The sequence below is a fragment of the Ictalurus punctatus genome, chromosome 25 (assembly GCF_001660625.3).
Source record: "Ictalurus punctatus breed USDA103 chromosome 25, Coco_2.0, whole genome shotgun sequence".
Lineage (NCBI taxonomy): Eukaryota > Metazoa > Chordata > Actinopteri > Siluriformes > Ictaluridae > Ictalurus > Ictalurus punctatus.
In genome coordinates, this window is record NC_030440.2 from 9094551 (window position 1) to 9108298 (window position 13748).

Below are 13748 nucleotides of genomic sequence, written 5' to 3' on the forward strand. Positions count from 1 at the left end.
CTGTATATGTTAGCTAACAAATGCCTCTGATTGGCTAACGCCTCTGGGCCAGGGAAGAAGGAATGGTATCCTTCCCCATGAGCAGGGCTGATTATGCCCTTTCAGACTCCTAGCTCCAGAAGCCATGGCCTCAAGATTAAAATTTACAGCAATAGGGTGACATTTACATTAGCATTTCCTGTCCAGAAGGTCTTATTTATTTCCACCAGGAAATAACAGCCTCACCTGCTCCTTCCTGCTCCCCTGGGGGTCTGTATCTGTGCATGCGCAACACATGCTCCGAAATCTCACGATCACTCTCTGAATCCATCTGATCCAAAACGATGAAGAGCAAATCAAATCGAGAGAGTAGGGAATCTTGCAGCCCAATGTTCTCCATAGGGGTTTTATACTGGTCATACTGGTATGGACAAGAGGAAGGGGAGGAAGAGACTAATACATTTAGATATATCTATTTCTATGCCAGACTCTATTCAATTTATGTAACTGAACAGGGACATAAAAGTAAATAAATAAATAAATAAATAAATAAAAAGCTGAACACTGCATAGCAATCAAGACCTTAACAAGAACTTAGCATACTAAAGCAAACAGACTATATCTTACCCTTCCATACACTGGGTTAGCAGCAGCCAACACACTACAGCGAGCATTCAGCCTGGCCTGGATCCCAGCTTTAGCTATGGTGACTCTCCCCTGTTCCATCACTTCATGAATGGCTGTGCGATCCATATCAGACATTTTGTCAAACTCATCAATACACACAACCCCTCGGTCAGCAAGGACCATGGCACCTGCCTCTAACCGGCGCTCACCTGAGACACAACCAAGCAAAAGTATACAGAGCGTTAAAGACAAAAAGTCATTTTCCTGGTAAACTAATTTTTTCCTTTTACAAGTACCCATCTCAAATAATGTTCCCAGTATTAGAACAGCCCACACTTATACTGTATGTTAGTCACCTGTCTCTTGATCAGTGGTAACCGCAGCAGTTAGACCCACCCCAGACGACCCTCGTCCAGTGGTAGGAATGGCTCTCGGTGCTGTAAACAAGACATACCTCAGCAACTGAGATTTGGCAACTGATGGGTCACCTACAAAACAAAAACACACAAGCATTTGATTCAAATAGTCTAGAAGATGCACTAGTTTGTGGGGATTACAATAGGTACATCACCATTCCACTGTTATGTACATTTTTAAACTTAAAAAATTACAAATTTATGCAATTATATTATGCTAAACAACCTGATCACCTCATCAAGTCATAAGACTCGAGTCTTTTTAAACTTCTATTCCACTGAGGTTTCTTTATGCATGAATTCAAAAGTCATATAAAAATGACGACTTCATACAAGTCTAACCTATAAGCAGGATGTTGATATCGCCTCTGATGCGAGTGCCATTCTCCAGGTTGGTCTCATTTCCTCCCAGCAGTAGACAGAGAATGGCTTTCTTTATATACTCATGGCCATGGATGCTGGGAGCTAGCGATCGACTTAGATGCTCAAAGACATCCTGAACACACACAGCAAAATCTACATGTCTACAAGCTTAGAAGGACAAGGCAGAGCGCCAATATTGAGCATTAAAGTAAAATCCACATACATCCGCAAAAGTCCTTTGTTACTTACTTTAGAGTGAGTTTTGCAGAATTTTTTAATCTTGGCAACATCGTCCGCAGAAAATGTTGGAACAATTTCTTTGCTCATCAGCTTGACATTGTTGGCTAGCAGTATAGTTCTGCACAAAACAGACATTTAACCAAAAAGCAGAGATTAACAGGAAACAGTCACAGCACTTCAACAAATAAGCCTTCACATACCTGAAGGTTCCAGAGGTAAATCCCCCTTGTTTAGCAGGTAAACACCGGTACACTCCAACTATCTGTACACGATCTCCTGGCTTAACTTTGTCCACAAGATCATCATCAGAAATTGTATCAACTGAGCGGGGAAGCTGCCCAGCAGGAGCTTTCTCTGGCATCTCCTGGATGGTCAGAGTCTGGTGATCCTTATAGCAGCACAAACCGAACTCTGTTTCCAATGCATTATTCTCATCATCCTATATGCACACACATGCAGACAACAAGCATAAGTTTTTTAAATGACATTAGCAGGCTTTGTTCACCACTAGCATAAGACACACACCTTGGTGGGGTAGATGGCACTAGAAGGGAACGCATCCAGTGAAGTCAGATCAGTATATTTCCTTTCCAAGGTTTTCTTAGTGGCAGGACAGTAATGAACACTGCGCATGATCTTTGGTCTGACTAGTGAACCTGTAACAATTGAACAAACCCATTCAGATGCATGAGTGTTACATTATTTACATAAAGCAACCTATGTATGTATGCATGCATGTATGTATGTATGTATGTATAAAAACACATGGAAATATAAAGTTAGCAAACATTTACTTACACTTGGTAACGATGCCCTCCACACAAACAAGATTTCCCAGAAACCGAGCACTAAGAGTACGAGGGGAGACATGTTTATTCCCAAAGCTTCCCTCAAAACCAACATGGAACTCGTCAAACTGTTTGGCATATGTTGCATCAATGGAGGCAACCAAGTCCTTCAGAGCTCTCTGGAATGCAAACAGCTCACTGAAGGCATTCTTCAGAAGTCTGTTGAAAATACAAAATCAATACCATTCTATTGTTTTTAAAATACAAGACAAAATGTTAGCCAACCTAAGAAGAAAACAGGCATTTATCCAAAAACTGTCAAAGACTGACATATGGATATTAGCAGGAAACATTGGCAGCAACCCAACCAATAGTCACATTATATTTTCTATTCTCACTAAACCTAAGCAGGGTTACTGACTCTTTGGCTCGCTTTTCATTCCTTCGCCGCAGGTCATTAATGTTGATGATGAGCCGAGATTGGCCCTCAGACACCATACTTCTGACTTTCTCATGATACACACCCTGGTCTTGCTGTGAAGATATTTAAGCAAAGTCAGATCAGTGATGTTTGATAGGACATTGCAAAGTCATTGTTTCAGTGAAGCAACCACCACAAAGAAAGATGTAGAGAGGCAATACAACTGTCCATGGTGGGTGTTTTTTTTTTTATTGAAAGTGAAGAAAATAAGATCTAATTTGCTGGAGTGCTTACATCATCATCCAAAAAGTCCAGGTATTCTCTCTGTGCCTCTTGTAGCGCGAGATCCTCAAAGCCACCATCCATTTTCCCAAAATACTACACCTCCAAAAGATTAAAAACATTTGGATCTATAACAGTCCTCCATCAAAGGCAGCTTTAAATTGAAAGTTAAACATTATTTCCTAAATGTTTCTTGTTGTATTCAAGTCATATGTAGATACAATACAAATACTTACAGAAGAACAGCACACGATTTGGCAATTCTCTACTACCAAAAGAGAGAGAGACATCATTTTAGACTGAAGGAAATGATGGAGTATGCAGGTCTGGGAACCAATCGTCTGGCTAATTGGGCAATTAACTGGGAATGGGCAATGGCACGGATCTTCTTTCAATCCAGTTCCAAGTAATACCAAGGTCTGTATGTCTGTATGATATATAAGGGGGAATATATTGGATTTTTTCCTTATGAAATCTGAACTCACATTTAAAAGTCTTGATTGGCTTGTGGTATTGCTGCAATACTGTAGGCAACAGACTTGACATATATCATAGTTTGCTCTGTTGTTTAGTGGCGTGTTAATCGTTGCATTCATCCTATATTTCCTAGCATGCTTGTTTATGAGAAGAATAAAGGTTACAGCCAATAACTTAAAAAAAAAAAAAGATTATTATTAAAAGGAGATGTAAGGATTGATGCAGATTGGCATTCCAGTAATAATAATGTCATATTATGCTGTCATATATAGGTAAGCACCCTTATTTCAATAGCCTGAAATGTCTCAGGGAAGTCAATCAATCATTCATTGCATAGCACCATGAGCGCCTTATAAACACACGCGCGCGCGCGCACACACACACACACACACACACAGAGTATTTTCACACTAATTCATACCTAGGGTTGATTTAGAGGTGGACAAAGTACTGAGAAATTATATTTAAGTGAAAGTGTAGATAATGTTTCAAAATCTTACTCAGTTAAAAGTGGATGTATCCAGGCAAAAATGTACCGAAGTGGAAAAAAGTGCTACTTATTAAAGTGCTAAGTATTATAATGATAAATGTCAAAGTTTTTAACTGATGAAATTATGTTTTCATGTAAAAATGAACTACTATCTAAAACTGTTAGATGATTTTTGTTTTATAGCAACTATACCATTTTGCATGAAAACATCATTCAATCTCTGTGAGTTTGCAGAATTTACCATTAGCTAGAATTTGACTCACTGACTAGCTGTTTATATAGGCTATTGGTATCAATAATAGTCTAATCTGGCATTACTAAAGAATACAGGTCAGTAATGTTAGCAAATTATTGAATATTACTTCAGCATGCATTTTCACATTAGATGGAGTCTGTGACTTCTAGAGAGTCAAAGGCCATGTCTCATTTTATACAAGTCTTTACTTACTCTATATTATTAAAACATTTACTAAGGTAGGGCCAGGGCTCTCATCCTCAAGTTCAACACTGCAACCCGGTGGCTTATCCATATTTAGACACACACAGATTGATACAGTGTTAACTACATTGTGTAGCATGAGAAGGTCAGGGCTTGCATTCTTCTTTTTACACTGATGGACTTTATTGGTTGCTAAAGTGAAATGACCAAATGCTAAACTAAAGCCCCTTCCATTGATTTCACCACTGATATTGCATGACATTTGACCCTGAGAGGAATTAGCCATCAGAGTTGTAGGCATAATGAGAGTCTGAGATTAATTCTGTGCTGGAAGTGATTCCAACACAGACATGCTCGCATTTAAACAAGCTTATTTCTTCCTTCGCAGTATTCCTATCACCTCAGCAACTGTTTTTCTTCCCTCACCTATGCTCCTCTCACCAGGGAAAAGAAATTGTACTTTTTTTGGGGAATACAAACAGCACAAAGGCATCACGTCGACCCTTTACTTCACTGAACAGTCCTGCAAACAATTTAGACTGAGTGTACATTTTCAAACGACTGACTCTTGGATCTGTAGTGGGTTAAACAGCTATTTAATACCCCAGTCAGTGGTATAAAAGCCTAAAGTTTATATAACCCACTGTAGCATATACTTTCAGCAATCAGATAACGAGCGCGAGCACAGTATATCTACACTCTCTGAGCTCCGCCCCTTTAACAGGTGTAAATCTCAGCACGTGACCGAGACTCAGAAGCGGTCTGTCGGTGTTTCACGGAAGGCAGCGGAAAGAAATTCCTCTTTATATTCAACAGAAACTTGGAGTTTTGGAATCATAACACCAAACAAATGACCATATCATCGTCAAAACTAGTAAGCTGTACTTTACTTTTCTGCACCTGTATAACAGCAGTATTGTATGTATTTAGTGTAAACAGTAGAGTAGAAAAACGGGTGGACGCTATTTGAATCAAGGCTAAACAAAAGCTCTTGGTTTCCAAATGTTTTTGCAGAATAATTTACTTTGAGGAAATAATTCGTAAAATAATCCAGTTGGTTTATAAAAACAGGTGTTTTTTTCTGTTCATTTAAACGTAGAGAAGTTATCATATTAACTTTCACTTTTGCTCTTTTCGTCTTTTATTCGTCCTGAGTGTTTTTCAGTTATAGTGAGTTGTTGTTTTGTCCCAAGAAAGACATTACGTGTAGGACAGAGCGTTAGCTAAGTTTTTTTGTAACAGTGAAAAAATTTGGCTTGAATGAAATCTTATGGTTCCCTGCTTTTTGCTTTAGTTATGAGTGAGGCCAGAAGCCACCGGGGACACAGGGAGAGGCAGGGTAGGAGCAACAGAGAGAGTCAACAACAACAACAACAACGACAACAACAACACCGGACGCGACCGTCCTCCAACAACAGGTAAGCATATCCACAACCACACACTCTTTCCCTTTCACCCTAATGTGCTATTTCTAAAATAATATCCACGTTAACACTTTATTCTGGATTAGGTTTGCCAGCTTCTTTGTAATCTTGGTTAATTACTGTAGAAAATTAGTACCAGGAAGTACACAAAATCCTCCCCATTTCCTCTGCCTTGATCCTATCAGATGAAGGACTTTTTAATCCTTAGTAGGCTTTTACTGGGAACACGGAACGTACAAAAAAAAAAAAAAAGATGTTTATTTACATTGTATGATTTCTGTATCTACGATATTATTTCTGATGAGTTTCTTAAATAATTTATTTTCCACCAGACCATCTACTAGGTCCCAGCACAGCACCAGAAACCAGTCATCCCAATATGGTAGAAGGGCGACTTCGGAAGAAGTACACGGCTCGAAGTGTACACACATGTGCTCCAGGAGGGGTGTGTATCTGGAATTGAAGTGTAGATTGACAGTCGAGATGGACCGTAATGATACACAGAGTGCATTGCAATATTTTGTAGAAAAGTTTTATGAAAGATTTTTTTTACATTGACAACTGGGAAAATGAACTGATCCATACAAAGTTTTATTTTCCACTTAGTTGCTACTGGGATTAAAAATAAGCACTGCGTAAAAAGAACTCGGTTGCAAATTGCAACAATGTTACTCTATCACAATCTCATATCAACAGAAAGGTTGTAACCACCAGTAATGTTTCGAGCTCATGTTACTTCTCATTTAATATATAATCAAATAAGCAAAGCTGTGAGTGAGTTGATGTTTAAAACACATAGTTCTTTCTCTGTGCCCTAACCACACCCTATGATACTGCATATGTTTCCTTTTTCTTTTAACTGGTTTAACTGGTTGTGTGCTCTCGGGTTACAGTAGGCCACTTTAATGTAAAAGTTTTTCTCTAATCTTGAGAAATTTGTCTGTGTGTGTTTAGGCACAATAATGCTATTGACTTTGTGTGTAGGCATGTTAATTGTTTTTTTATTTTATTACATTGCTCTTTATCATTTACTATTTACTTTTTGTACACTCTTCTTCTAAAACAATTGTGAAGCACTTTGAGCAACAAAGCTGTTTTTAAATGTGCTATACAAATAATTATATTGAAGTTGAAAAGTAATGCCACTCTTCAAGACATCCAAACATTCCTTTACTATTATTTATAGTTTTTTTTTATTTATATTATTTTATCGGATACAATTCAATATTTTGTTATTTTTGTTCATCTGAAAGACTGACATATATGTTCTTATTTCTTTGTATTTTTTCCAACTTTTGTGTTTTTCAGGTATTGTGCTGATGTGCGCATTTCTGAGCAGCCTGTTGGTGTTGTTCTGTGTCGTGGCTGCTTACGTGACTCAATTAGGCATGTCGGTTGCGAATTTTGGAGGCGGGAGTTTTGTCGACGTCATCATCCCGTTTGAAGGGACAGAGCTTCAGAAGGTGCGTGAACTTGACATGCAGTTTTCACAAATGAGGGCTCCGGGAATCTACGGCGGCCTTCCTTTCAGCATCACCTTCGGTGTGCTCTCGCTCTTTTTTGTCATGTCGGGCAACAAGCCTGCCCATGTGCTTTCACGGAAGCTCCTGATTGCTCAGTTTGCATTCCAGCTGATTGGAGCAGTAGCTTATGTCGTTGCAGTGGGCCTGTATCTACATTTTGTGATCAAGGTGAACTCAACGGATGTGTGTTTACAGCGTGAACGACTTTACGCACGTAACGGACAGACTTGGATGAACTGTAGTGTGAATGGTGGGGATGCATCTGTCGCATTGTTTGGAATCATAACGGCCATTTTGTTTGCCTTGGGAGCCTTTTTTACTGTTAGAACAATTCACAATGTGAACCAGACCAATAAAGAGCGTGTTCACTATGAAGCAGAGAGACCTAAACAACCACGCAGTACCCAGGACACACTCCTCCAGTCAGGCATCTATGTCTGAGCTTCAGTCTAGATTGATATCATGTTTTGTTTAATTTTTTTTTTTTTTAAAACCTTTTATAACAAGCATATGATGAACTTAAGCACAATGTAGTAATATTTTGTCTTTAAAATCTACTTCTATAAACTGTATTTGACTAGACTGTATAAAATGTGAATCAGTAACTAAGTGTATTAAAAATGTAAATATGTTAAAGTAAATGCTAATTGTTAGAATTTATGTTCATTAGTTCTTAAATTTTGGCTGTTAGGAATTCTGCTGGTTTCTTTATACCCTTAATATTGTAGCCAGCAGGAGGCAGTATACACTTGTTGTTGTTTACACAGACTTGAATACTTAAGTGTTTTTAATTTTCTAGTCTTATCTGCCTAATGTCTATCTTAGTGCAGGGGTTCTGAAACTTTTTGCAGCCAGGGACCCTTTTACCTTTTTAAATATATAAATACTAGAAATTAAGCACTATAACTACATGAATAAATACAGTTTTATCAACATAATTGAACTACTCAAATGCTGATTATTTAAATGTGTAGTGTTTAATTTATATATTTATTTCTGAACTTTCCACCACATCCATGTTGACATTTAGTTGGTGGTGGGTTATTAGGGCTTGAATTAAGTTTATTCAAATGAAGTGACCAGTCTAATTAATATACAAACTCAATAATAAATATAATACATTTGATTTGAGCCCTGGCTATGCTTCACAGGCCCATTTTTTAAAACCACTGTTCTAGAGGAGGGGTCATTACCATGGACAAGAGTTTTGACTTGTTCTGAGAAAAGAATTGAAAACCCGTTTACTTCAAACTCACATATAATGTGTTGTGGAAGAACTCGAGGGGCCTGCACTGAGCTCTGAACTCAAATCCACAAAACACTTTTGGAATGAATTGAAGTGCCTGACCTCACTAATGCTCTTGTGGCTGAATGGTCAAATCCCCACAGCCACACTACAAAATTGTCTGGAAAGCCTTCCCAGAAGAGTGGAAGTTATTATAATGGCAACAAAGGGATCAAATCTCCTGAGATGTTAGGATCACATATTCAGAAGGTGTGATGATCATGTGTCCACATACTTTTGACCATGTAGTGTAGTTGTTTATTTGTCCTTTTCTCAAGCTTTGTAATGTCCCTTGGCAATAAGACAGAAGATGAGGCACTTCAGGTGGAAGGAAACTGAGACAGTATGCTAGAGTTGCTATTATCACCAGTACAGTATTTGGGACTGCTGAAATTCTCAGGCATGCAAGTATGCTTGTTCTTTTTACTGATTGATTTGGAAAAGTAGAAAATTGAGCAGCACACACACAAAATAGCAGTGTGAACTTTCTTCACTGGGATCTTTACATGCAAAAGAAGAGTGACTAACAATATTTGCTTAATTTCCAGTGTATGGACATTGAGACTATAAAACTGGTCAGGTTTGTGATCCAACCCAGTAAGATTATTACAAGAGATTTAACTTCTGTTTGAGTCAAATCTATATCCAATTTCTATAACGTTTCCTTTGTGTCAATTTCTACTTTTTAAAGCACTATACAAATCAAATGTAATTAAATTGAGTTTCTGCTATTAACCACCTGCTTCTGAAACCTCATCCACTTGACTGAATTCTACACATGTACTATAGTGGGCTGAAATAATTAATGAACGTGTTCCACAAATTACTGTATGTTTCGCACATATTTCCATTAGACTTCCATTTTTTTCTACATGGAAGTAATCCTTTAAAGAATGACCTCATGTTTTTCCATTCATGGACCATTTTCTCTATATGAAACGTATCACTATTTACTAATTATAGTTGTTGTATCACAAAATCAAAGAGAAAATCCAAGATGCAGCCAAATCCACATGCAATACAATGAACATTATACATATTAAAGTTTGCTTACACCATCCTGAAATCATTTTAGCATGTTTAGATGACATTATGATGTCTGTCATATTTGGATACTTCCTGCAGTCAAGATACAGAAGAAGATACTGTACAGTCTGACGCTCAGAGGATCCACCCGTATGATACAGAGTAGCTGATATCGTTTGTATACTTTTCTGCCCACTAGCTTCATGATATTGAAGATTGGCATCAAACTGGCTCTCAGCGCTTTCAGTTTTCAGCAGGAATCCAGACTTTTGGACGCTGCAGCATAATGAGCTTTGGGCTGAAAAACGTTCACAGAATTCTGTTTTTAAAAGTTAATAGTTTCGTGTGATGCAGTTAATGATGAGTGGACATGATTATGTTGTTCTGTGAAAGTAAGCTGTTCTGGGGCACATGTTTTGATGAAATGTACCAGACGCTTTAGCGAAGCTAAAGTATATGGCCAAAAGTATGTGAACACCTCACCATGACACACCCATATTTACTTGTTGAACATCCCATTCCAAAACCATGGATGTTAATATGGAGTTAGTTAGTCCCCTCTTTGCTGTTATAATCAGCCCATCCAGGATTTTGTGATTGCAGAAATTAACGCAAAATCAAGGAAACTTCGCAGTATTCCGAGGAGCTTGCAATTGTTCAAAATTACCGCAAATTTTTCACAGATTTGGGCTAAGACGTGTCGTGTGACATCATCACAACAAGCATTCAGTCAAAGCCCTCTTTGATTCACATGCATCGAACATGAGTAACAGCTAAAAGTTCTCATTTACCAACAAACATCACTGTGAAAGACCATGCAAAACAATTTTGTGCAATTGTAATTTCACCAAAACAGCAAAAAAAAAAAAAAAAAAAAATCTGCACAAACTCCACAATTTAGATCGCAAATTTTGAAAAAGCCACAGCAAAATCAATAATTTTTCACCAAAATCCTGTATGAACTGTATAATAACCTCCACTCTTCTTGGAAGGCTTTCCCCTAAACTTTAGAACGTAGCCATGGGGATTTGTCCATTCAGCAACAAAAGCTTTAGTGAGGTCAGGTACTAACGTTTGGCGACGAGGCCTGAGTTCCAGTTAGAGCAAATGTTGATGCTACAGCAACTTTGTGGCAACAGTTTGGGGAAGAACCTCATATGAGTCAAATCTCCACATACTTTTGGCCACATAGTGTAGGTATGGCTTATAGGACAGAAGGCATTTTGATTCTGACTGTAAACTACATGCCTCTCCTTACAAAAAGAACCATAGCTATTCGTACCTGGTGCAATGAAATCTGTTGAAATAGTTTATTTTAAGGATGAAAAAAAATTGTCACTACAGGATACAACAAGAAACATTCCTGCATTGTTCAGTACTGTATTCTGAAGCAGCAGTGAAATTTGAAATATTGCCAATTATATAAATATGAGCATAAGTTTAGTTAGTTGTACCTCAAAAGATAGGTAATATTTAACTTTATAACCCAAGATCTTTATTTGCCTCTGTACCATGTTTTCTACAGGGTATAATAAAGCTTCTTCCAATCACAATCACTCATATCTCCTTCCACAGATTATAACTCAGTACCACTTGATACATGACAGATTGTAGGGAAATATTTTTTTGTATTTTATGTGCACCTGCTGATAGATGATAATAAATAAATGTATAGTTTGATGAATTCATGAACTTGCTAATTTATAATGTGCTATTATCTACTAATTAAAATGTGTTTTGAATGCAGTAAAATATTTAGGACTAGAGCAGTGCACACTGTATTCCTTTTATGATATGACTCAGAGAATTGTCTGTCTTATAGGCAAGGGGTGTGTCCCTTAATCTTGACTTCTTTGCTTTAGTCATACTTACTGAGAAACAAGTGCTGACAGCAGAAGAACGCGCACACATACAGAATACTGGCCAAAGTGCATGTGAGCTCTAGCATGTGGCACATAGTGCGTGTTCCTCTTTCTGTCCTCGTCTCCCCTTCTTGCTTTTCCTGTTCATTTTGTCATCTTTACTGGGTGAATATAACAGATGTTCCTGTAGGACTGCACACCCTGTAATCCCATTGTTCAGGTAAGCGCTATGTATTTAGAACGACTTTGAACTTTGTTCTATATGCAACATTGCTAATATCAAAACAAAGACTCCACTATATTGTGATAATATATATTAATATATTCATTAAACAGTAACCAGTTTGAACACACTAACGAGAGAGGAGTGCTTATGTACAGGAAATGTAAGCATACCATTTCTTTGAAGTATAAAGTGAAACCCATCTTTCATTAATAAGCTGCAGTCCCTTACTCTGGAACCAAAAATGGCAGTGAGGATAGCAACTTTTTATTTCCTGTGTTCTCATAAGGTGTGTCCAGTTTGTTCAGAGTAGCCAAGGTGGATGACTTTGAATGATACTTAAGTTGAACTGTGTATTTATTTCACCACAGACACATTATGACTGTGTTGTCATACTTTATGACATACGTTACCCAGATCAGCCATAACATTATAATCACGACAGTGATATGAATAACATTGATTATCTCATTACAATGGCGCCTGCCAATGGGTGGGATATATTAGGAAGCAAGTAAACGGTCCGTTCTTGAAGTTGATGTGTTGGAAGCAGGAAAAATGGGCAAGTGTAAGGATCTGAGTGACTTTGACCAGGTCCAGATTATGATGGCTAGACGACTGGATCAGAGCATCTCCAAAACGGCAGGTCTTGTGGGGTATTCCCCGTATGCAGTTGTTAGTACATACTAAAAGAGTTCCAAGGAAGGACAACCGGTGAACCAGCGACAGGGTCATGGGTGCCCAAAGCTCATTGATGCACGCAGTCAGCAAAGGCTAGCCCGTCTGGTATGATCCCACAGAAGATCTACTGTAGCACAAATTGCTGAAAAAGTTAACGCTGGCTATGATAGAAAGGTGTCAGAGCACACAGTGCATCACAGCTTGCTGTGTATTGGACTGCATAGACACAGACATGTCAGAGTGCCCATGCTGACCCCTGTCCACCACCAAAAGCACCTACAATGGGCACACGTGAGCATCAGAACTGGACCAGGAGCAATGGAAGAAGGTGGCCTGGTCTGATGAATCACGTTTTCTTTTACATCATGTGCATGGCTGGTGCATGTGTGGCGTTTACTTGGGGAAGATATGGCATCAGGATGCACTATGGGAAGAAGGCAAGCCGGTGGAGGAAGTGGATGTTCTGGGCAATGTCCAAGTACGTGCCTTTTATGGCAGCGGTGTTCCCTAATGGCAGTGGCCTCTTTCAGCAGGATAATGCACCCTGCCACACTGCAAAAACTGTTCAGGGATGGTTTGAGGAACATGACATAAGTGTTCAAGATGTTGACTTGACCTCCAAATTCCCCAGATCTCAATGTGATCGAGCATCTGTGGTGTGTGCTGGACAAACAAGTCCAATCCATAGAGGCCTCACCTCGCAACTTACAGGACTTAAAGGATCTGCTGCACAAAACCTTCAGAGGTTTTGTGGAGTCCATGCCTCGACGGGTAAGAGTTATTTTGGGGGCACAAGGGGACCTACACAATATTAGGCAGGTGGATTTAATGTTAAGGCTGATAGGTGTATGTTATACTATAATTCAGAGTGTGTGTAAGGATGTGTTTTCATATATGTTTTATAATATATGTAATTGTCTGCTTTTAATGAATGTAAACAAAAAGAATGTGTATGAGTAAGAATTTGTGTACATTTTATGAGGGTATAATGTTCAATAGGTAATTAAATGTATTGTTTTATTGTTTCAGATCTGTTAAACTGTTCTTCCCATGAAATCTGGAACAGATATTTTTATAAAGATTGTGTGAGGATAAAATGGTAGCAATATTCAACACAGCATCATAACTTGTTTGTTTATTTATTTATTTATTTGTCACTTCAAGTTTAAATTTAGCCATGACCCAAGGAAATACATGATCTG

The 13748-nt window shown here is 38.3% G+C and overlaps 3 protein-coding genes across 10 annotated transcripts in view; 2 read left to right on the forward strand and 1 right to left on the reverse strand.

Moving 5' to 3' along the window:
• The window catches only part of mcm3l (MCM3 minichromosome maintenance deficient 3 (S. cerevisiae), like), a 103967-nt gene that overhangs the window by 2164 nt on the left and 88055 nt on the right, over positions 1–13748 (reverse strand). Inside the window, exons 1-11 of one of the 6 annotated variants that reach the window (XM_017456600.3) lie at positions 3353–3410; positions 3129–3218; positions 2835–2947; positions 2424–2632; positions 2151–2281; positions 1826–2064; positions 1635–1743; positions 1365–1518; positions 963–1094; positions 607–815; positions 226–400 (exon numbers count right to left, since the gene is read on the reverse strand). In XM_017456600.3, coding sequence (XP_017312089.1) covers positions 226–400; positions 607–815; positions 963–1094; positions 1365–1518; positions 1635–1743; positions 1826–2064; positions 2151–2281; positions 2424–2632; positions 2835–2947; positions 3129–3200 — 1543 coding nt within the window. In that variant the 5' untranslated portion in view covers positions 3201–3218; positions 3353–3410. Of the gene's footprint in view, positions 1–225; positions 401–606; positions 816–962; positions 1095–1364; positions 1519–1634; positions 1744–1825; positions 2065–2150; positions 2282–2423; positions 2633–2834; positions 2948–3128; positions 3219–3352; positions 3411–13748 lie in introns of those variants that run through there. The other 5 variants (XM_053675570.1, XM_053675571.1, XM_017456603.3 and 2 more) reach the window with 5 other exon arrangements.
• Positions 5246–8407, forward strand: si:ch211-191a24.4 (uncharacterized protein LOC100150331 homolog). The gene is made up of 4 exons (XM_017456606.3): positions 5246–5396; positions 5817–5940; positions 6279–6391; positions 7255–8407. Exons 2-4 carry the CDS (start codon positions 5819–5821, stop codon positions 7908–7910), a joined length of 891 nt encoding a protein of 296 aa, XP_017312095.1. The 5' UTR covers positions 5246–5396; positions 5817–5818; the 3' UTR covers positions 7911–8407.
• The window catches only part of si:ch211-191a24.3 (tensin-3), a 49807-nt gene continuing 47742 nt past the window's right edge, over positions 11684–13748 (forward strand). For 2 of the 3 annotated variants that reach the window (XM_047150835.2, XM_047150836.2), the window contains exon 1: positions 11684–11862. The gene's annotated coding sequence lies outside the window, so the exon portion shown is untranslated. The remainder of the gene's footprint in view (positions 11863–13748) is intronic. The other variant, XM_017456200.3, reaches the window with a different exon arrangement.